Source organism: Trematomus bernacchii, unplaced genomic scaffold (assembly GCF_902827165.1).
Source record: "Trematomus bernacchii unplaced genomic scaffold, fTreBer1.1, whole genome shotgun sequence".
In the NCBI taxonomy this organism is placed as follows: domain Eukaryota; kingdom Metazoa; phylum Chordata; class Actinopteri; order Perciformes; family Nototheniidae; genus Trematomus; species Trematomus bernacchii.
The window spans coordinates 2,976,686-3,001,447 of NW_022987625.1; the positions used below are offsets into that span (position 1 = coordinate 2,976,686).

At 44.0% G+C, this 24,762-nt stretch overlaps 1 protein-coding gene across 1 annotated transcript; it reads right to left on the minus strand.

Moving 5' to 3' along the window:
- Positions 1-847: 847 nt before the first annotated feature.
- Positions 848-18,758, minus strand: zgc:56622 (uncharacterized protein LOC326033 homolog). Its single transcript, XM_034132887.1, has 10 exons — positions 18,444-18,758; positions 14,963-15,139; positions 13,858-13,974; positions 13,231-13,308; positions 12,859-12,975; positions 10,685-10,797; positions 9,056-9,143; positions 8,855-8,938; positions 1,922-2,004; positions 848-1,850 (listed from the first exon to the last, which is right to left on the minus strand). Exons 1-10 carry the CDS (start codon positions 18,522-18,524, stop codon positions 1,817-1,819), a joined length of 972 nt encoding a protein of 323 aa, XP_033988778.1. The 5' UTR covers positions 18,525-18,758; the 3' UTR covers positions 848-1,816.
- Positions 18,759-24,762: the final 6,004 nt, after the last annotated feature.

Sequence of the window (24,762 nt, forward strand, 5' to 3'; positions counted from 1 at the left end):
CTGTAAACACCACGTCAAACCTCAACAAACACCTGCAAAGAACACATGCTAAGGTGAAGCTAATAGCTAAGGACCCCTGAACCCAGAGTGAGGATGTTGTGAGTTCGCCGCCGCAAGAATTTGGAGGACCGGTAACCAAAGCAGAGATGGACAGGCTTGTAGCATCCTTCATAGTAGAGGTAATGTTGCCCATTTGCACAGTGGAATCACCATCGCATCGTTCAGAGATATACTGCGCAAAATACAGATAGCAGGAGACAGAGGACAGCCATGGTCAGAGCTATCTGGATCAGTCTTGTGTGACAATGGAAACTGAACTAAAGAGAACATTTGAAACTTTAGCAGTCTGCGTGATCTGCCTGCAGGGAGGGGCTGGCCGGCCCTGCGAGTAAAGTAACGAGTTACTTTATGTAGAGAGTAACGAAGTAGTGTAATATATTACTTTTTTTTTAAAGTAATATGTAATATGTAATATATTACTTTTTTTTTAGTAACGACCCCATCTCTGCTCAGGAGCACTGCAGCGCCACAGAGAGAGAGAAAACTGGCAATAATGGTTCCCATGGCTGCTTTCATTTCTGCAACTTCTCCTGCAAGACCTGAGCAAAGTACTGTGTGTCTGAGCCTTAACACTGTTCAGAGGTCAGATATGGTATCAGGTAGTCAATCATAACCCTCACTCCACCGCCAAGGTCAGACTGCTGTGCAGAACATTGTAAACACACAGAGTGTATGTAATAAAATATAATGTGTGCAGTATTTATAAAGTTTGTGTCAATTCTTTGTTAGACTGTGCATTTGTCTGTCTTAACCTGTCAAATTGCCTGCAATTTGAAAGAAATGTGACTGTAACGGCAAAGTATTTTATTCAAAACATGGAACATTATAAAACAAATCACTTCACTTGTAAAAGCTTATCAGGGCACTGATATTTGTTGGTTAAATATATTACAATCTCATTTGAAAGCTGAATCTTCTTAAACTGTGTGTTCACCTGCACATTAGAGTTTCCAGCTTACAGTCCTATAGTGAACCCAGAAATGTGTCAGAACCCCAAAGTTTTAACACATTAATATATATATATTATTATAATATATATTAGTATGGGATGCTAACTACAATTAGCAAGTTGCATTAATTAGCATTAAATACAATTATGTGTCTTGGCTGAACCTGTCTCTGTGGTCCTGCCTGACTCTCATACTACTTCTCTGATGGCTCCCACAGGATTGTTGACATCCACCTGGGTTCATATCCTTTTTTATAGGCACATGCATTTTCAAGCATTTGGGCTACCTATGTTGTAAATGTATTATCTTTTCAATTTACACGACACTGCAAGTCTATCCGTCCTGGGAGAGAGATCCTCCTCTGTCCTCAAGGTTTCTTCACATTTTTATATTGTGCTGTCTATATCCAATGGTTGCAACACTGCTCATGGTAGTCAACCTGGGACGACAGATATGGACACTTTTAGGTTAAACCCGCATCCTCAATAACCTCCAAAACCACTCAAAAGTTGTCCAAATCGGCTGTTGTTCAAATACAGTGAGCTGTAATGCCATTAATGCTAATCATGATACTGATGCTTATTGTGCAAACAGTTTCTATCTTCAGGGGACCCAACTATACATTTCTAACATAGAACTTTGGGGTACTCAACATTTCCGGGTTCACTATGCTGGCCACTACACTACTATATGATTATTCTTGTGCAGTAAGGCACACTGAATGGCAGTGTGAGGCTGTCTGAGGTCTTGTTGACGTGTCAGTAGGTGCAGTGTGCCGCCTCCTCTCCACTCATCCTCTGGCAGCTTCATACGAAGGGGTAGTACGGGTGAGACTTGACTCTGAAACAGAACGACATCATCAGTGTGTCAGGAGCTGCTCACTCAGAACAACATGGCTGTGATGAACTCACTCCTCCAGCAGGCAGGACCTCCACCCTCGGTCCAGTCCTCTCAGGGCTTGCATGTCCTCTTCAGTCAGACTGAAGTCAAAGATCTGCAGAAACAGTGACACTGATAAATGGCTTCTACAGATAACAATAATGATGCTCTTCTTAAAGTGAAGTCCTAGACAATGTGTTATTATTTTTGAAGGACAATTATTGAAGCAGCCCTTAAAGGGAAAATACGAAATACATGCTGAATGCCTATTGGTCAATTTAGCATTAAAGGTGGGGTAGGTAATTTTGGAGAAACCAGCTCGAGTGCGCAAGAATTTGAAAATACACAGCCGGAAAAAATCTGCCACTTCCTTACAGAGCCCCTCCTCCAACACACACGAGCGCGCACATGACCAATGAGGGCACGAGATAAGTTTGTGCACAGATGGAAGGCTGACAGGCAGGTAGGCCATCCAATCATTTTAGCCGGGCCGGCTACGGCTTCCACAGATGACATTTTTTTATGGATTTTTTGTCAAAGCATTTAAGATATTCATTGCTATCGGGATGTTAAGAGCATTCCATGGAATATAACAAAAAGTGTATCTCGAGCCGTTTTCTCAAACTTACCTACCCCACCTTTAAGGGGTAAAATAGACACCTAAAATCCAAGTCTGATCATCAAGTGTCAATATATACATCTTTACTAATCACACTCTAACATCAACAGTACTGAATAAAGAGTAGGAAATCAAAAGTGTGTTATAGTATATACAACCTGGTCTCACCAGAATGCGTGACTCCACCACGACTCCTTAACACCGCAGTGCGTGGTGGAGTCACGCACTCTGCTACATTTACGTGTCGGCACCCCAACAACCCCAATGTAAAGTGAATGAGGCTCCTTTGTCGTGGTGCACACACGCATTTCTACAACGTCCCGCAGTGAGCTTTTATTCTATAAAACGTTTTTAAAATCTACTTTATAGCTTGTAGTAACTCACGGGAGGCTTCTTTTATTTTATTTGTATTCATAATAATTTTTATTTTTCGTCAGAATGTATTATGGTGCATTAGTTACGAATTTTTGTTCTCAAAAAACAGTGCATTGTGTGTAATACAACCAGTGGCGTCGCCTGGCCTGGGCATCCGGGGCTTTAGCCCCGAATGTTTTTTCTGTAGCCCCGGACAATTCTCCCTCAATAATATAATACATTAACCGTGCTTTACGTGAACCTCATCATGACACAAGAGAGGACGGCAGCACTGTAATTTCCCGTGTTCAGTGAATGCAACAGAGGCATGACACCAGACCTGTGTGTGTGGCAATAGCGCATTGTGTGATAGAGAGAGAGAGAGGGAGAGAGGGGGAGGGAGGGACCGTGTCAGCATGGACCGTGTTGTTAGCATCTGGTTAGCTAGCTGCACTAACGGACATAAGGAGCTGTTTGTTCCACAAGAAGCTGGAGGAGAGTCCTCTCCTCTCAGACTGAGAGACTCAGGTGAGCTAAAGGACTCTCTGAGTGTTTAGATAGTTAACTTTAGTAAGTTATCTCAGTGGGTCTCAAACGGTTTGGTCACAAATTATTCAAAAGATTATTTCCGCGGCACACCTTCATATGATCATTATAGTTATTAAAAAAAAGAGAATAAAGGAAAAACAGTTATGAAATACTATATGGCAGTAAAACAAGAATAGAGTTTAAAAGGGGAGTGATTAGTAAAATATCCATAAAGAAAAAGTACATCTGTTTACAGTTCTGCTTCATATGGGTGTTGAGAGAGGTATCCATAGATCTCTTCATTTTGCTCTCAAAGTGCACCAGATTGATGCATTTAACTTCAATATTTAAAAAAAAATCTTCCCGGGGGAGCTTCCCCCCGGACCCCCCTAGAGGAGGTGAGCCCCCCACTCATAAAAAATACCACTTTATCCCTGCCTATATGCCTTGAGCTGATTATCGAGCCTTCATTGTAACAGTCGCGGGTGTACTGTGTGTGTGCGTGTGGGGAGTGTTGCAGTAAAAAAATGCCACTGTAGTGCCGCCGCCACTGTGGGCTAAGCCCCGAATGTTTTCAGGTCCAGGCGACGCCCCTGAATACAACTGTGATTTTTATTAAATTAGTTAGTTTTTAAGTAAGGCCAGAGCTTCAGCAGTGTCAAATAGATTGTTCCCTTTAGTTAACGTTATTTAAAAGATAATTATATTCCTATTTGATCATGTCCCCATTATTGTATTACGGACCCAAAGAGCAATGTGAGCGTCCATTCCCATTGGATAACGGAGCATTTTACACCCGGAAGTAAGTATTCTCCTTACTGTCGATTGATTTTACAGTGATATCTGCACTACTCATCAAATCAAAAACACCAGATTATCCTTGTTAATTACACAAAATTGATTGGTTTAAATTGTGTACAATGCTTTTGTATTTTCCCCTTTCGATTCGGAGAAACAAATATTTTTTCGGAGTTTTTGGATGACAGAAGACACTACACTACCCAGAATCCTCAGCTATGGGACTACACCATGTGCTTAGAACGTGTCCTACCCCCCCCCTTAGGTCACAGGCTCCTCCAACAGTGCAACACAATAAAACAGATGCACAGAAAAAATAGTGCAAGTAAATACAAAAAGAAAAATAGTAAAATAGTAAAAAGTGAAATAGTGCAATAGGAGTCTATATACAAGTGATTGGAATATGATATATTAGATAAATCATTTCTAAGTAGCAGCCAGATGAATGTTATGGATGTTGTTTCTAAGTTCAGGGGCCTCATTTATAACGCCTTGCGTAGGATTGACGTGGGAAGGTTGCTTACGTAGTACAAAGCAAAAAAATAGGTACAGAAATGTTCCGACATTTTCCGATTCACAAAACATTGCGTACCGGCGAGGGAAGTGCGTACGGCACTTCCTATGCCTGTTTCCCTTTATAAATCACAATCGACTCGTAACGCCCATATTTGCCTATAAATAGTCAAAGAAACGCCCATTCATTCATTTTGACTGACTGCATGAAGAAGATCGCAGGAAATGAGGACAGAACAGCTAAAAAAGACATCTCACACCGTGTCAGATTTAGGTTATTTTGGGGAGGTGGAGATAAATCATATTGTTTGGTGGATGCAGTTTGAACCAGAGTAGCAGCATGGAGGTCGGATCGTCACCAAAATAAATAAATAAGTGGTCCGAAAAAAGTTAATGACAAAAAAAATACACATAACCTTCCTCAGGCAGTGTGTTTGTACCGGGGACAGGAGACCCCCCCTTGATGAGAAACTGTAAGAAATGATCGGGGAATCCCTCCGGAGTGGAGTCATGACGACTGGATCTGAATTATTTTGTTGTATTTGGTGGTTTGTGTTCCAGCTGTCGATCAGCAACTATATATCCATAATCCACCAGTTAAAGGAAATACAACTAATGTGTTGTGTTATATTAGCTGTACAATTTACCACATATGGTGTTCTTAGTTTCCATACCTCCTGTGTTTTACGAGCGACTTATCTTGGCAAACGGCATAAAACACGATTAAACGTGATAGTATATAAAACCATGCTCGTATCTACAACCTATAGAAATGCAAAACGGCGTCAGACGGCAGCAGACAGAACAGTTTGTGGCTGGGGTGATGGGGGTCTTTTATAATCCTGAGGGCTTTCTTTAAGGTTAACCTGGTATTTTTACTCCACTACATTTATTTTAGTTACTTTACAGATTTGGATTAATGATGTGAAATATAAACAACCCTTAAATCAGACTTTAGTTACACAGGAGTAAAATTCAGTGAAGGTGATTGTCAAGTGCCAACAATCAGGCGAGGTATTTGGTAGTGGGTGCTTGAGAAGGCTAAATATTTATCTGCAGATCCCTATAAAGCATATTCATTACTCGTTATTCTCTACTAATAGTTAAAAACTGTATATAATGGCTATGGCTACATCCCTTTCAAGATTTCAAGATTTTCTAAGGTTTATTGACATATCATATACACAACTACGGTGTAGTTATGCAATGAATGAAAAACTTGGGTCATAGGTTCCTCAACAGTGCATTACAAGACATCTATCGATATCTGTATACCTCCACCATTAAACATATTCTGCACATTTCTTATACTATCTACATACATCTTATAAGAGTATAATTAATATGTATAATATCAGTTAAAATAAGTGCTTCAACATAGTTAACATTGCAGGAAAGTTGATTGTCAAGTTCCAAAACAAACCATGCAATATATTAGACGTTAAGTACTTTGTCAGGCTTAATATCTGGAGATACCCCCAAAGCTTTTTTCTTATTTAAAAGAAGACCTTAACCTAAAGTATTCTTTAATGTTTAAATAAAGCCTTATTAGTTTGTCTGTTTTGCACATCCTCCTATCAGGCACTAAACTGTTTTATTGTAGAGATCACTTACAGTATCTTCTTGATATTTTCTATTCTATATTATTTATATCATTGACCTTCCACTTTCCCACTATATTAAGAGTATGTACTCTTAATATTTAAATGTTTTCATCAAATATAACACATTCAAAAGTGCTTTACAAAAATGAAAGACATTAAGAAAAAGGCATTTTAAAACAGTCATTAAAAAGCAACACAATCTACCTGCATTGCAATTACTCTAAACGTGTAATAACGTGCTTTAACCAGTAGGAGGTGCGGGTTAAAAAGCTGTCAAGTTTACAGTGTTAACAAAATAAAATATACTGCTGTTTCTGGTTTAGTTTACGACGGATATATTCTGTTATTGTTTTGATATTTGTAACACAAAAGCGATGTAAAAAACCCACAGCAACACAGAAAAGATGGTCTTAACATGACCCAGCGGTCTAGTAGTTAATAAAAAACAATAATATCAAAACAAATTATTACTACTAACTTTATTGTGAAATTAAAACAGAACAGTAAAAGAATAGTTTCCGGTCTATTCTGAGGCCCGATCTCTGTAGATAAATAAAGAACTACGACAGATGTGTAATATTTAATGCAGCCAAACCATTACAATGCATTCATGTGATGACTTTCAAAGAGTAAAGCAAGCACTGCTGAATAAAGTATGATTTTATCTTTTACGAAACGTTTTTTTTCATATGGACTGCAGTTGGAGGTCAACCAATCACAGAGCTTGAGGCAAAGCGGAACAATAGCTGAGGATTCTGGGTAGTGTACTGTCTTCGGCCATCCTAAACTCTGAACAAATATTTGTTTCTCCGAATCGAAGGGGAAAATTACAAAAGCATTGTACACAATTTAAACCAATCAATGTTGTGTAATTAACAAGGATAATCTGGTGTTTTTGAGTTGATGAGTAGTGCAGATATCACTGTAAAATCAATCGACAGTAAGGAGAATACTTACTTCCGGGTGTAAAGTCCTCCGTTATCCAATGGGAATGGACGCTCACTTTGCTCTCTGGGTCCGTAATACAATAAAGGGGACATGATCAAATAGGAATATAATTATCTTTTAAATAACGTTAACTAAAGGGAACAATCTATTTGACACAGCTGAAGCTCTGGCCTTCCTTAAAAACTAACTAATTTAATAAAAATCACAGTTGGGTTGTTTGCGTGGTGCAGACACGTAAATGTAGCAAAGTTCGTGACTCCACCACGCACTGCGGTGTTAAGGAGTCGTGGTGGAGTCACGCATTCTGGTGAGACCAGGTTGAGTATATACAGTAACACACTACAGGAAAAGGAAAACCCTAAAAAGCAGAATAGGGCCACTTTAAGGTATAGCTTATTGTTGTTGGACCATACATGTGTGTGTTTAAATACAATGCACAGCACATGTGACTTTTTTGGGTTATATATCCATTATCCACACTTTCAGAAAGGCTTGGAGTCGTTGTGCAGGACTTTCTTAATTGATGCTGCTTTTGAATTGACTTGGTTGAGTGGTGTGTGTATAATTAAAAATATATATTTTTTATTATAATTATATCTTTTCTAGAAGTCTGTCTGTTCATCACCAGAATTATCTCATGGATTGCCTTGAAAGACTTCATGGTCCCCAGAGGGTAAATCCCTGATTGCGTAGTTGTGAGTGAAATGCCTCTAAAACTTAAATGAGTTTTTTTCATGTCCTATACGATGAATTGCAATAACATGACCTAACTTTTTATTTAGCACATTGATGCAATGCTTAATGACTGCACAACAGCAGTTAGGACAGGGTTATGGAAAGTAGTTAATTTGCTGCAAAGTGATTGTTGCTGTATTTTTGCATCACATTTTGATCAAACTGCTACACAACCCTGCCTGACAAACCAACAACTTAAAAGGACATGAATGACTGTTTTTATGAAAAGCTGAGAATACAGTAGATGTTTTGCAGTGATGTTGTCTCATGCATTATTGAGTTTTTGTTGTGGAAGATGCAGATTCCTCTGTCCAGCCCCAAACAGCAGACAGAGACAAGCGGGTGAACATGGTGGAGCATTTAGCAGCTAAGGAGACATATATTTATATAGAGGGGGTGGAGACCATAACAATGTGAATATCTGACTATACTTAATGTCTGTTGAATGTATAAATAGACAAATACAATCTAAATCAAACGTGTTTATTTAGCCCAATATCAAAAATTACAAATGTGCCTCATAGGGTTTAAAGTCGGTTCAGCATACTCTCAGGTCTTTGCAGTGCAAAAGGAAACAGTAATATGTTGTTTCACTCCCCCTAATTGGCCGATTAATTCAGTTTTAAATGGATATCGTAAAAAAATAAATAACAAGGTTTGATTTTCAAAACAGAATTTAAATTCCAAACTCAGTTGGGCTACAGCTACATGTAAGAGCAATGGTAATCTAAAATGACCCAAAAGAAACCAAAAATAAAGGAAAGAGTGTGAGAGCCAAGAAGATAAACGGAAGGATGTTTAAAGAACCCACCACATCACAAAGCAGCGTGCGTACTGATGAGTCTGAGAGAAACAAAGAGGTTTACCTTTGTGTTCTCCAGGATGTGATGAGGCTTGTCACTCTTCGGGATGACTGCAACACCCTGCTGCACGTGGAACCTGAGCAACACCTGGAGCAGACCACTGTTACTGACAGGGAAACACACACACACACACACACACACACACACACACACACACACACACACACACACACACACATATGGAGGACACACAGTCACACTGACCTGTGCGGGGCTGTGTCTGTGCTTCTGGGCGATATCTGCCACCACGGGGTCCTCCAGCAGCCTCAGAGGATCAGTCTCTCCTCTCAGCCTGAGGGACAGATCAGGATTTACAATCACCACAATCAGTGGGCTGGGTGAGGACATTTCTAATATTTCACCATATTTCACTAGACCCATCCTATTCCAGTCTGCATCAGAAATATCAAAGACCCTCCCCTGCTTATGAAGGCGAATTTCAAGCTGTCCCCCACTCTAGCTGTGACATCACGCACTCTAGCCTTAACGAGCTGCGCAATACACACTAATGTTAAAATCTGAAGAAGGCCTCTTTACCAAGGTCTGAACAATGTTTAATATCTCTACAAGTAAGAATCAGATTTAAAAGTTGTGTTACACGAATAATGTCAGAAAGATGTGTAACATTTTAAAGTTGGAATGAGGTTTCTGAGTGAAAGTATGAATGAACAGTTAGCAGTTGAAGTCGCATGAAGATTTGTTGAAGTCTGAAGAGTTTCTCCATTGACTTCAATGTTAAAAATGTGATGAATTATGGGATGTATCTCTGGAATTATGAAAGTTATGACTGATAAAAGTAATAGCTATCCATTCCCGACCGAGCTGAACGTTTTGATGTTTGAACGGAGTTTCTGCGATGTGGAATGTGGGAGAAGAAGAGGTGCAAAAAAAAACGGCGGAATAAAAATAATAAAGAATTTGTGCGTAGCATTACAGATTACACTAAATTACTAAGAGAATAAAAGCTTCACCGATGAGGAGTCCATGAAGACAAACTAGGAGTGTTAGCGCTCTTCTCAGGATCAATGTCTGCATATACTTTGATACATAAGGAGGAACGTTTCTAAAAGCAAAAGCTGCTCCTATTTACACAGCTCGATTTCACTAAGGTATGCCGTTTTGGTCCCGTCCATACTACACAAATGCAAAAACAGATATATCAAAAAATAGGAACGGAATATAGGAAAAATAAGGACATTTGAAAGAAAAACTACAATATTTAGCCTACAAGTAATACACTGGTAGAATAAAGCCTATTCTTTTGCTCAAATATGTCTATGAATTGTTTCTCTCTCTGAACTCTCTTGAAGCTGGAGTGCAGGACATTTGTCTAGAAACCTGAGAGGGACAGCAGCTAGTTTGTAAAACCAACAACTGCTGACGGGATTTTAACTGCAGGACCCAACACACAGTGGATCTGAATAAATGAGCCGCATGGATCACAAAATCATTACGCATTGAACATGACATTTCAGCTTGGATCTTACATTTTGAACTAAATCCAATAATCCAGATAATCATCAAAATGTAAATCTGTTAATATGGCACCAAATGCTAGAATCACTTAACCTTACATTTTGTCAAGAAACATATGGTTAGTGAACATCCGTTTTAATAAATAAAAAAAGTCATCATAAGGTCACCTGCATAAATAAATAAGCAACATTTATTAAATAGCAACATTATATGTTTATTTCATACAAAATGAATCTATACTCCATGCAATCGAAAGTAAGATCCCATAATGTCCTGTCCCTAAACAAGACCTCTGAGCCTGACCTCAATGAGTGTCTGGTATTAACAGCAGCATGTGAGTGGTGCGGGGGGGCTTACAGCTCTGGGGGTCTTGCAGGTGAGCCAAAGGGACTGAAGGCAGTCAGCACGATGTTCTTGGATTTACATAGCTCGATCATCTCAGACTGCACCAGGTAGGGATGCAGCTCGATCTGTGGAGGATGCACCAAACAGAAGCTGAACACAGAGGCTGATCTGCTGCTCAACAGTCAGCTGCTGAGCAGGAACAAAGATGTGTTCATGTGAAAGAGAGCTCTTACTTTATGAAAGTGTGTTACCTATAAGAATGAAGGTTCAAGAAGGCAGAGGTGGAAAGTAACTTAATACATTTAATCAAGTACTGTACTTATTTACAATTTTGAAGTACTTGTAATATACGATATATGATTGCAGGATTTTTACTTCTACTTTTACTCAACTACTAGATCTCTTCTTCCACCTCTGGAAATAAGAGTGTTCTGCAGTACCTCCAGTTCCAACTGCCGACCCACAGCCTGGGACAACCCAGCCCCTCCGCTGTTTCACGGACATCACTCAGCGAGAGGTTGAGGGCATCGTTAGGAGGATGAAGCCTTCCACCTGTGTCCTGGACCCCCTTCCATCAGCTCTGGTGAAATCCTACATCAGTACCATGAGCCCCATGATCACTAAGATCGTAAACCTCTCTCTCCAGGCTGGCCATGTCCCCTCTGCCCTCAAAACCGCTGTCATCAAACCTCGTCTCAAAAAACCCTCCCTTGACCCGGGAGTCCTGGCCAACTACAGACCCATTTCCAACCTCCCATTTCTATCAAAGGTGCTGGAAAGAACCATCTAAACTCAAACAACATATTCGAGAAGTTCCAGTCTGGTTTCCGCTCAGGCCACAGCACAGAAACTTCCCTGGTCAGGGTCACCAACGACCTGCTGATGACGGCTGATGCTGGCTCTCCCTCTCTCCTCATCCTCCTCGATCTCACTGCAGCTTTCGACACAGTCGATCACGGCATCCTCCTCCACCATCGGACTCTCTGACTCTCCCCTTGACTGGTTCAGATCTTACCTCATCGGGAGAACAGAGTACGTCTCGTTGGGTGAGGCAGAGTCGGGTACCCATGATGTCACCTGTGGTGTCCCTCAAGGATCAGTTCTCGGCCCCACCCTATTCACACTCTAGATGGCTTGTATCATCAGCCGACATGGAGTATCATTCCATTGTTACGCTGATGACACCTCAGGATCAACCCTACCTCCTCTGCAGCCCTGCCTTCACCCACACTTACTGCCTGCCTGGAGGAGATACAGGCGTGGATGAAGCAAAAACTTCCTGAAACTGAACAGCTCCAAGACCGAAGCCATTATAGTTGGCACCTCACACCAGGTTCGGTCATCCACCATCACCACCATCACCTTCTCCGGCCAGGACATTACCCTCTCCTCAACAGTCACCACCATGGGTGTGAAAATGGACGCCCATCTGACCTTTGAGGCCCACATTAAACAGCTGTGCAAGAACTCCTTTTATCACCTCAGGAACATCGCCAAACTCCGCCCCACACTCACTCTGTCTGACGCCGAAAAGCTAGTCCACACCTTTGTCTCCTCCAGGCTGGACTACCTCATCGGGATCCCCAACAAAAGCATCCAGAAGCTCCAGTACATTCAGAACAGCGCTGCTAGGATCCTGATGAGGGTGCGCAAATATGATCATATCACCCCCATCCTGAAATCACTAGACTGGCTCCCCGTGGAACTTAGGATTGAATACAAGGTCTCCCTCCTCACCCACCATACACCCAGTGTATCCATGGAACTGCCCCTCCCTACCTCAAGGAACTCCTCACCCCTCATACTTCTTTGCGGACCACCCGCTCCAGCAAAGCCAACCTCCTCAAACCCCCCAGGACCAAGCTCCGTACTATGGGAGACCGGACCTTCTGCTCGGCTGCTCCCAGACTGTGGAATGCTCTCCCCGAGCACATGAGAGCACCACAGACCGTGGAGGCTTTTAAAAAAGGCCTCAAAACCCATCTGTTCAATAGAGCCTTTTCCTAGACCTTTTATCCTATTTATTACTACCCTTTTATTTATTTTGTATTGTTTGTTTTTACTGCTTTTTATTCAATTCTACCGTGTTGTGTACTGTTTTATATTGTTCCATGCTCACTGCTTGTAGCACTTCGGGATTTGAACTCAAATATGAAGTGCGTTATAAATTAAACCCATTATTATACCTGGTTGACAGCGGGGGGGGCCCTGCACAGAGCCAGGAGTCTCTGCAGCTGCAGGACGCTGAAGTTAGACACCCCGATGCTCCTCACCTTCCCTGAGGCCTGCAGGGCCTCCATGCCCTGCAACACAACACACAGCAGGGAATGAGAAGCTCTAAATACCCTTTTGCCATTTATCAGAAACAAATGTAAAGATATGTTACAGTTTCACACTAACAGGAGTGGAGATGAACCTCCAGGGAGAAAACGTGTTTATCTTTCACTGTCATATCAATGGTAAATGATTCTGTGACGGACAGAGAGGATGAGTGTGTGGAGCGGCATATGGATGTTGTGGGGGGGCCGGTGTAAGTGTAACTGAAAGAGTGTTCTTACCCTCCACACATCCACATAGTCGATGTCAGAGGTCAACATCTTTCCATCCTTCTTCGGGAAAAGCTCATCTCCCATTTTCTAAAAAAGAAATGTAAAGGTAATATAAGATGCTTCTTGGCAAAGATATATGGCATGTGTGCTTTTTCGAGTTGTAATTGCATCCTCCTTCAACTAGACTATGCACATTTAGAAACACATATAGAGCCATAAATGTTGCATAATCTGCATTAATTCTTTTATATTTTAAATATTGGCAATAAATATAAATATATTATTTTAAATAGTTGTTCATATAGTGAAACCTGCTAATAATTAGCACTTTGCTCGTAATAATCACCTATATAAAACATAATTAAGCCTATTTTCAGTCAAATAAATGTGGTCAGCCATGTGTGTGTTAGAGCTATTGCCTGAGTTTCATTTGGAGGGTTTCAGCCCCCTAATGAATAAGAATCTTGAAATGCAGCTTTGTTGGAACAGAATCTTAAGGCTCTAAAGTCCAAAAATGCAGACCAGCTCCGGTCAAATCCTTCCTTCATAGCATCAGCTCAGGACCTCCGCTATACATCAGGATAAGGAGCTGTACATTTTTGATTGTGACAAACAGTTCTGAATGTTACGCTCAACCTTTAGGCCAACAGGGAAATGCACGAGGTACAGGTCCAGGTAGTCCAGCTGGAGGTCTTTCAGGGACTTATCCAGGCACACAGGGATGTCCTCTGGCGCATGATGGGTAAGCCACAGCTGTAAAGGAAATACAATAAGAGATAATGAACAGGAGAATAACAGAAAAAGAATGAATAAAAAAACATCGGAAAAGACATTCTAAACATGTTTAATGCACAACATTATTTAAATGTTGTTTTATTAACTCAAAAGCTTTTTGGAGAAAGTATCAAAGTTTTATGTGAGAAATGTTTAGTAGGGTCCCCAGCACATAGAAACTGCTGGATACTAACTTGCATATGTCGGGCAAATTGCACAATGAGCATTTACTTAGCATTACCATTAAAGCCTATGAGGACAATAGTAAAAAATGGCTTGGCCAATTTGGACAGTTTTGGATTGGTTTTGGAGATTATTGAGGATGCTGAGTCAATTTTAACCAGAAGGTGGCCATATTTTTACTCTTGGAAGGCTGATTTTGATACATTTTGGGTAGATTTTGAAGTTTTAGGGGACAAATTGATCATTTGGATTGGAAACCATTTTTTCCACTGTAGAGATAATAATGTTCATCTTGTGCTCTCTATATCCAATGGTTGCAACACTACTTATGGTAGTCATCCCACCGAGGGTACAAATATGGCCACTCTGTTTAAAACTGCCATTTTGAATCCTGAAAGTGTCAGAAATTGACTCAGCATCCTCAATAACTGCCAGGCCATTTTAAACTATTGTTTGCATAAGCTACAATGCTAATACATGCTAATTGTGCAAATTGCCCAACATATGCAAGTTAGCCTCCAGCAGTTTCTATGTGCTGGGGACCCTAGCCTACTATACATTTCTAACATAAAACGTTGGGGTTCTAAACATCTCCAGGTTCTACGCTGGCAACTAGATTAATGTGCGAACTTCAGTTTGTGTCCACTTTCATGCATGCTGGGACAGGTGTCATTTCTGCTCTTTGCCATTCAAAAACTCATCAGTTGTGTGAACAGCATGCTGTGAATCCCCCCCCCCCCCCCCCCCCCCCCCTGGTTTTGCCCCTGCCCTCCCTGGCCCCCACCTTACTGACGATGAACATGTCCTGGCGCCTGATGATGCCCTGCTGCATCTTGGAGCGCAGGGCCTTTCCGATGTGAACCTCGTTGTTGTAGCTGTGGGCGGTGTCTATGTGACGGTAACCCGCGGCGATGGCTGCCTCCACTGCACCCTGCACCGAGGAGGGGGGGAGAGGGGAGGGCTGCAGGAGGAAGACATTTCAAATCAACAGCTCATTCTCTCACATCGTATCCACTATCTGCCATCTGAAAACCATTTGAAATCATTACTGCTGTTTGTGGTTTTTTTAAAGTGCATGAGGTTTACTAGTCTGCCAAAGCTCGTAGAAATGCTCTGGTCCTCGTGGTAATATGCTCACTAAACTAATGTCCAGAGGTGGGAAGTAGTGAAGGACAAATACTTAGTTAATATACTTGAGTAGATTTTTCTGGTATCAGCAGTGGCGTCGCCTGGCCTGGGCATCCGGGGCTTTAGCCCCGAATGTTTTTTCTGTAGCCCCGGACAATTCTCCCTCAATAATATAATACATTAACCGTGCTTTACGTGAACCTCATCATGACACAAGAGAGGACGGCAGCACTGTAATTTCCCGTGTTCAGTGAATGCAACAGAGGCATGACACCAGACCAATCAGAGAGTTGCATGGAAATAAACGTGTGCTTGTGTCATTCAAGCTCGGCTCTGTGTGTGTGGCAATAGCGCATTGTGTGATAGAGAGAGAGAGAGGGAGAGAGGGGGAGGGAGGGACCGTGTCAGCATGGACCGTGTTGTTAGCATCTGGTTAGCTAGCTGCACTAACGGACATAAGGAGCTGTTTGTTCCACAAGAAGCTGGAGGAGAGTCCTCTCCTCTCAGACTGAGAGACTCAGGTGAGCTAAAGGACTCTCTGAGTGTTTAGATAGTTAACTTTAGTAAGTTATCTCAGTGGGTCTCAAACGGTTTGGTCACAAATTATTCAAAAGATTATTTCCGCGGCACACCTTCATATGATCATTATAGTTATTAAAAAAAAGAGAATAAAGGAAAAAACAGTTATGAAATACTATATGGCAGTAAAAACAAGAATAGAGTTTAAAAGGGGAGTGATTAGTAAAATATCCATAAAGAAAAAGTACATCTGTTTACAGTTCTGCTTCATATGGGTGTTGAGAGAGGTATCCATAGATCTCTTCATGTTGCTCTCAAAGTGCACCAGATTGATGCATTTAACTTCAATATTTAAAAAAAAATCTTCCCGGGGGAGCTTCCCCCCGGACCCCCCTAGAGGAGGTGAGCCCCCCACTCATAAAAAATACCACTTTATCCCTGCCTATATGCCTTGAGCTGATTATCGAGCCTTCATTGTAACAGTCGCGGGTGTACTGTGTGTGTGCGTGTGGGGAGTGTTGCAGTAAAAAAATGCCACTGTAGTGCCGCCGCCACTGTGGGCTAAGCCCCGAATGTTTTCAGGTCCAGGCGACGCCCCTGGGTATCAGTACTTTACTCCACTATTTATCTTAATGACAACTTTTTACTTTTACTTATTACATTTTTAACACAAATACCTTTACTTTCTACTTCTTACATTTTAAAAACATGCTCATTACTTTAGTTGTAATCTGCATTGGTCGTGCTTTTTACAGCGCTACGGCTTCCACAGATGAATTTTTTTAATGTATTTATTGTCAAAGCATTTAATATATTCATTGCTATCGGGATGTTAAGAGCATTCCATGGAATATAACAAGTGTTTCTGAAATAAATGACATACCCCACCTTTAAGTACTGTACTGCTCCACTCCCATTCAGGCAAATAGTGTTTTGCTAAGCTGAACAGCCAGTGGCGTAACTATCGACGGTGCAGCCGGTGCAACGCACCGGGGCCCAGAGCCGGCCAGGGGCCCATGCAAAAAATAATGTTTGGGGCCCCAATGGCATTGACCGGTTCACGCAGTCTTCAAAGTAACCAAGCAACCTAAATTAATTTGTAATTTGTCTGTCCAATGACCTTGCTCCCTTTCATGTCATGTGATACCTTGCGTGACGAGCGAACCGTTTAATCAACCTGTACTGTACTGTAGCTAGCAGCAGCAAGTTCGGCAGCATTATAACAAATGTAATAGCTTGCATTTATAATGTACAGCAAAGCACAAGAGCAGCGCTCAAAAGAGAAAGGACAAGAGAAGAAGAAGAAGAAGAAGAAGAAGAAGAAGAAGAAGAAGAAGAAGATACACTTTATTAATCCCTTACAGGGACATTTCTTTCCCCACTCTGTTGTGTTTACACACATTACACACACAGGGGAGGATATACATGCACAAACACAGAGGATATACATGCACACACACAACCACATGCAGATAGGAGAGGTGGCAGAGCAGAGAGGCTGCCAGGTACCCGGTTCCAAGAGAGCAGTTTCGAGGTTAGGTGCCTTGCTCAAGGGCACCTCGGCAGAGGCCTTGGAGGTGAACTGGCACCTCTCCAGCTACCAGCTCACTCCATCTTTTGGTCCGATCGGGACGTGAACCGGCAACCCTTCGGTTCCAAGACCAAGTCCCTACAGACCAAGCCACTGCCGAGAGAACAAGGAGATGTAACAGCTAAACTGATGAAATTAGACCGTTTTTTTGTCATACATCGTCCTCAAAATCGAGCGCTAACGTTAGCAATGTTGACGTGCAACGGGAGCCGGATAGCTCACCTGCCTCACCACCATCATTGCCATCTAGCTCCACAAGTGAAGCTGTATCCGTGGCCGTGTTTGAGCGCATCATTGTGCGCTTATGTTTGGGGCGATGGGGGGGGCCAAAACAATATTTGCACCGGGGCCAATCACAACCTTGTGAGAGTGATTTATTTTGCCGACAGCCTCCGCTGCCGATTCAACAAGGTGAATCGGCACGGCCGATTTTGGGAGTCAGAGGCCGTCAGGCATTCGGGGCGCCCTACTCAGGTTGGTGTGCCGTCGTCTCTTTACGGCACCTTTTCACACCTCCCGATGCCTCCCGCAGCCGATTCAACATGTTGAATCGGCCGCGGGAGGTCAGAGAAAGTCGGCCCAAGCAATCACTCTGATTGGCTGTTCACACTACCGCTGCCTGCTGGTAAGGACAGTTATTGCCACTTGTCGACTGAAGTATTTGCGGTGTGTTCGTACGCAGGCGACGAAGCTGACGTAAAAGTCGGGACGCCTTCGGTACGCGTTCTTTGGCAGGACGCTCGTCGACGGCAAGACATCTATCGACGGTCGAAATCGGCTTGGTGTGTCAGGGCCTTAAAGCACTTTTGTTTAAGTCTGTTGTTTTCTAGAAAATACATTTGACTTAAAGCAAGTATTTTCTCTCCAATTATCTCCCCAGGTTTTATCTCCTTTTAAAGTATCTTTCACCAATTCTGCACGTGTTACCAACACATAATGGAGCACTACTCACAAACTGTTTGCAAATAAACAAACTCAGTCCAGCTGGATTGTTGACAGTGACAATACAGAAATGTGCTCAGTCTACCTTCCAGGTCCCGAGCCCCAGCGCTGGCATCAGTGAGCCGTCACTCAGCTCTATGGAACGGGACACCTGAGGCTCCTCCATGGAGACGTTTACCACGGCAGGAGCAGGTCAGCAGAGTGACACTCACACACTCTCACACACACACTCTCACACACTCACAGCTTTCCTCTTCCTCTTTTCACCTCACACTGCAACTGCTGAGTCAACGTCCTTCCTTTTTCTCTGCTGATCTTACTTCTCTATCTGATATGTTTCTCTCATTCTCTCTCTCTCTGTCCTTCCCCTCACCTCTTCCTCTCTCCTGTGTCTTATCAGTCCACAAGTTAATTATTGGACAACACACAGAGTACTTCACCAGCATGAAGCACTTACGGGTATAGTCAGTAGGTGAGGAGGAGCATGTTGCAAAGGTCACTGTTCTCATGTGGGCAGCAGTGCACACACACACACACACACACACACACACACACACACACACACACACATAAACACACACACACACACACACACACACACACACACACACACACACACACACACACACACACACACACACACACACAGGCAGGGTCACATTGTGAGAAACAATCTGCTGTGTTATTAACACTTCAACATTAGCTGGTGATATTGTATCACTTCATTGTACACCTACCGTACCAATGCTTCACATTTAAAGGAGAAAGTCTATAGTTTGAATGACATCATATAAAATGTCTTCCAAAATATCAATTCATAAAAATATATAGAGAAATTAATCATTAATAATACATTGGATTTATATAGCACACTTTAAAAACCACGTCATCTCAAGGTGCTTCACAAAGCTATAAGGAGAAAATAATAAAACAAATACAAAAATAAAAAGATATCTAAAGGTGCATATTGAATAAAATATGGTAAAATAAAAATAAAAGGTTAAGAGCAAAAGGTTTAAAATAAAATAAATAAATAAGTCTTGAGGCATTTCCTAAAAAATGAGAGTGATGCAGAGGTCCGTATGTTCTCTGGAAGCTGATTCCACAGACGTGGACCCAGGGAGGAGAAAGCACGGTTTCCCATGGTGACCAGTTTTGTCTGCAGAACAGCCAGGAGATTGGAGCTGTCTGACCTGAGTGTGTGTGAGGTATGCGAATGTTTTCTGGTGAGCAGTTCCTGTAGGTAGGTGGGGCCAGTGTGGTTGATGGCATTGAAGACCATTATGAGGTCTTTGTAGTTGATCCGGTGTGTTACAGGGAGCCAGTGAAGTGAGTGAAGGATGGGAGTGATGTGCTCTGATTTGCGTGTTTTTGTGAGTATCCGGGCGGCACAATTTTGTACATATTGCAGTCTCTGAGTGGTTTTTGCTGGAATGCCTGCAAGCAGAGAATTGCAGTAGTCACTGCGGGAGGTGATGAAGGCATGGCCTGGTTTTCTGCGTCCGGTTTGGTGAGGGAGTGTCGCATTTTGGAGATGTTCCTCAGGTGGTAGTATGAGGCTTGGCAGACCGTTTTAATGTGTGCTTGGAATGAAAGGGATGAGTCCAGTTTGGGGTAGTTTGGAAATAAATCTGTGTGTCATCGGCATATGTGTGGAAGTTGATGTTATGGCTCCTCAGTAATTAACCTCTTGTACAAAAAAAATATTCCTGCCAGTAACAAAGAACTCTATGCTTGCTTGTTTGGTATGTAAAGAGTATTTCATTTTAAGATGGATATGTACAGTGGATTGATGTGTTTTTGTGTGTCAGGTAAATCAGTCTTCAATCAAAGTGATCCTGCCTCGAGTACAGTGGAGAGTTTTCCCATATTCATTTTACAGGAGACAGTGTATACATTTAAAGAAACGTGTCATTATCAAGCTTTTAATTTGAAGGTGAAGAAGTAGTAGACCTTCTTTCTACCCCTTGGCCAAATGAACCTCAGCCCATGTTCTTACAGGAAGACTGGGTATATATTCATTCACTCCACAGCTGCATATAATCAGCTCTTTAACCAATTACATTTCACCTCAATCTCCAGCAGCCAATCATCGTGCTGCAGTCAAACTTTAAAATGGTTCTCCTCTCTCCTGCAGTCAGCTGTGATTTCAGGTGTTCATGCTGCGGCCGTACCGTTTCCAGATCCTCGAAAGCAAGAGATCAAGTCTCGTCCAGCCCTCAGATCCATCATTCAAAAACCCAGTGCGTGGTTAAACCGGGTCTCCACAATGCTCAGATGCACAATAGCGTCCATGCACAGCCTTTTTGGCTCCATTCATCGGGTAAAGATACTCATCTCTAAGCTTCATCACCCTCGCGAGAGAAGACCTCCATCGGCAAACACGGGTAGAGTCCTGCCGTCTCGGCATAAGTGAAACGAGCCGATCCGGCATCAGAACGGAGTCGCATTCACATTTCTAACTTCATAGTTGGCATCCATTACCCTGGCATTAAATCAATAGTAACTGTTTCACGTCATGTGCTGACTGCTATCAAGTCTCTAATCTGGATATCGCATCCGGCGGGATCGCCATCCTCCTCACACGTCTCCAACTTCTGCAGGGCATCCACGGCAAACTCTCAAAAGAAAAAAATAAAGAAAAAAAAGGATCCTACAGGTAAACAATGGCATATCAAGGCTATGGCCTATGGTCATGTGATTTGAGCATTATTCGATCAGTCCCAAGGCATCTCTCAGACTCTAAGGAACACAACACTCACAAAATGTCTTCAAGACGGGCACAGGACAGCTGTGGCTGATCAAAGCACAAATTCTTCTCGCAACAACTCGGTCCTCCTCTGCATTCACCTCTTATATTCGACCCAACATCGGCACAGTGCTGGCTAATCAAAGATCCCTTAACCTTATATAACCCCCCCCGTCAACGCTCGCGACACATAAGGGGGGCCTCATGAAACACCTTCCTCACGCTCCACATTAGAACACATTGAAGGCTTCTCAATTCTCTAATTTCCCCTCCTCGACTCCCCTCCTCGACTCCCCTCCTCGACTCCTATCCTCGTGTCTTAGTCCCGCCCACAGGAGATGCAAAAGTTGTATTTACAAGTATTAAAAGTAAGCAGAGGACACCAAACCAACTGAGACCTGTCTGTCCGCCGCATCTACGCACAACCCTGTCTCCTAAAAATTACGTTCCCACAGAACTAAACTGCATTCTCAATTACGTTTAGCAAGAAACGTATTTTCTCCCACGTTACGTTTGTTATGAACGTATCTCAAAAACGATAGTTACGTATGTAACTACGGTTCTATGAATACTGGATGACCGCCAGAGGCGGTGCTTTAGCACTGGATATCTTCTGTCTCGCGCATGCGTAGGTCGAATATTTATATCAACAAAGTCACGTGTGACCTCGTATGACCCCGGAAGGCATAAGTTCCGGTGTTGTCAACGAGTTCAGTTCTATGGAATCTTCTCGCGGAAACATGAGATTCCGAGTGACCAAGAAACTCTGGCGGTCATCCAGTATTCATAGAACCGTAGTTACATACGTAACTATCATTCTATTTCATCCTTACTGACCGCCAGAGGCGGTGCTTTAGCACTGGATGACCTATACCAACAGAGTCACGAGGAAGTCTGAATACTCCCCCTATAAGGATGGCCTAGGCTGACTCTGCAGGAGGACCACACCCAGCGGGTGAGGGGCGGCAACATTCACCCTGTAGTATCTGGTGAATATGCTCGGGGATGCCCATGTGGCCGTAGCACATATGTCCTTGCACCTTAGGGAGGAACGCTGTGTTCGGCCATAAGGTGACACCTGAGCCATCTGAGTTCCACCTCAGACACGAGCTGTTCACGGACAAGGCCTGAAGCTCGCTTACACGCTTTGCTGAGGTGATGGCAAGAAGGAAAGCAGTCTTAGCTGAGAGCCACTTCAGTTCTGCCTGTAACAAAGGAGGCGAGCATAGGGCATCCAGCACCAAGGGCAGGTCCCATGTAGGGGCCCTTGGGATATTCGGGGGGCGAAGCCTCAGAGCTCCCCCTTAAAAAGGGCTGTTGTCAGCCCTTGCGTGTTGAGCTGATATAGCAGCCACATACACCCTGACGGTAGCGGGACACCGGCCGTCGTCCAGGAGGGACTGCAGGAACTCAAGGGTCGTAGGCACCGAGCAATATACTGGGTCCTCATTTTGCCCTTGGCACCAGTCAAAAAAACAGTTTCCACCTGTTTTCGTACTGCCTACGAGTAGATGGTGCCCTAGCATTTGGGAATAGTCTTCCTGACAGACTCTATGCAGTCGCTCAGCAGTGGGTCGGGCCCTCCAGTGGCCAGACCCACAGCTGGAGGCGGCAGGGGTCGGGGTGCCACATCCGACCCTCCAACTGAGACAAGAGGTCCTTCCTGTTGGGGAGACGCCAAGGCGTCCCACAGCAGAGTCTGTGCAGCAGATGGACAGGCCCGCACCTAGCTGGGTTAAACTAGGAAGTTTAACGGGACAGCCTAGCCAGGCGGCTCCTGCTAGAATCAAGCAACACGCCTACCAGGAGCGGGTGCAAGAACACAGCCTCCACTAGCTACCTGCTGAACGGAAAGAGTAGAGCAATGCTCCTACTCGCCGAACACAGAGAGGGATGTAGATGTCCTACACCCACGTTACCAGCAGAGAGAGCGGGAGTGAGAGCACTGCCTTCACCTAGGTGGATTAGATAAGGACATTTAACAGGACAGTTTAGCCAGGCAGCTGCTGCTAGAATGAAGCAGCGCGTCTACCAGGAGCAGGGGCGAGAACACCGCCCTCACTGGTTGAGTTAATAACGAATGCCAGATGCAGCGTAGGCGGGAGCGGGGTGCGAGAACACAGCCTTCACCAGCTACCTGCTGAACGGAAAGAGTAGAGCAACGCTCCTACTCGCCAAACACAAAAGGGATGTAACTACACCCATGTTACCAGCAGAGGGAGCGGGAGCGAGAGCACTGCCTTCACCTAGCTGGAAAAAAAGTGTTTAGCAGGACAGCCTGTCCAGTCGGCTGCTGCTAGAATAAAGCATCACGTCTACCAGGAGTGGGGGCAAGAACACTGCTTTCGCTGGTTGAGTGACTGTGTCCAGAGCCACCCCAATGAAGGTTAGGCTCTGAGAGGGGTTCAGACAACTCTTCTCCATGTTCACCCTGAGGCCTAGCCGGGCGACATGAGAGAGAAAGAGAGCCATGTCCTGGATCGTCTGTAACCGGGATGGTGCACAGATTAACCAGTGGTCTAAGGAGAGGGAGAGTCCGAATGGGAGCACCCTGAACTGGAAATGACGGCCTCTGAAGGCAAAGCGAAGAAACTGCCTGTGATGAGGCACAATAGGCACATGAAAATAAGCGTCCTTCAAGTCGACGGACGTGAACCATTCCCCCCTGGCCACGGTACGAAGAACGTCTGCTGTGCTCAGCACATGGAAAAGTAAAATCTTTAGGAACTTGTTGAGTCCCCTAAGATGGAGGATTGGGCGAAGTCCACCGCCTTTCTTCCTTACCAGGAAGTAGGTTGAGTAGAAGCCCCCGGGCTGTGAGATGGGGTCCACAGGCTCGATTGCACCCTTGGCAAGGAGGACTGACAGCTCCTGGTTTAGGCCGATTTCTTTTGCCGGGTCGCTTATGGTGGTCATCTTGACCCGGCTGAAGACTGGGGGCCAGCGTCGGAACTGAAGCTTGTACCCTTGGGTTAAGGTGGAAACCACCCAGGGGTCTGAAGCTTGAGCTACCCAGTAGTTGAGCTGCTGCTGGGAGAAATAACCAACAGCCGGCCCCAGACCCTCAGTACCTTGCCCCCAGGCCTCTGGCTCTGGGGGGGCGACGGTTAGGCACCGGATACCGAGGCTGCCTTGGGGGCGAGTTAACAGGACCGTAGCGGGCCGGCCCCCTCGTGGGGCGCTAAGGCCCATGGCGGGCACCAGGGTGAGCCGGTGGATGGGAGCGGCCTCGGGAGGCAGACGAGGAACCTCTAGGCCTACCGGGGGGAGGGCATGTCTCTGCGAAGAGCTGAGAACTGTTGCCTGGTCTGACTAGCTTGGACAGTCCGTTCGAGCACCTGTACGGCAGCTGAACCGAACAGCTCCCCCGGCTCCACTGGGACAGCACGGAGAGTCCTCCTACATGTCTCTGATAAGGATGACTGTGCCAGCCAAACCTGGCGACGAGTCTGGACGAGAGTGGACATCAGGCGCCCAAGCTCTCTAGACATCAGAGCGAACGCCTGTAATGAGGCATCACTGAGGCTGGTAGAGGAAGCGCTAAGAGCATCCTGCTGCAGGGAAGCTGAGAGGGCGAGCATGAGGTGAGAGAGGGAATTGCCTATACGGCCCATGCGCGCCGCTGCATCGTAAGCCTTAGTGAGCAGGTCATCAG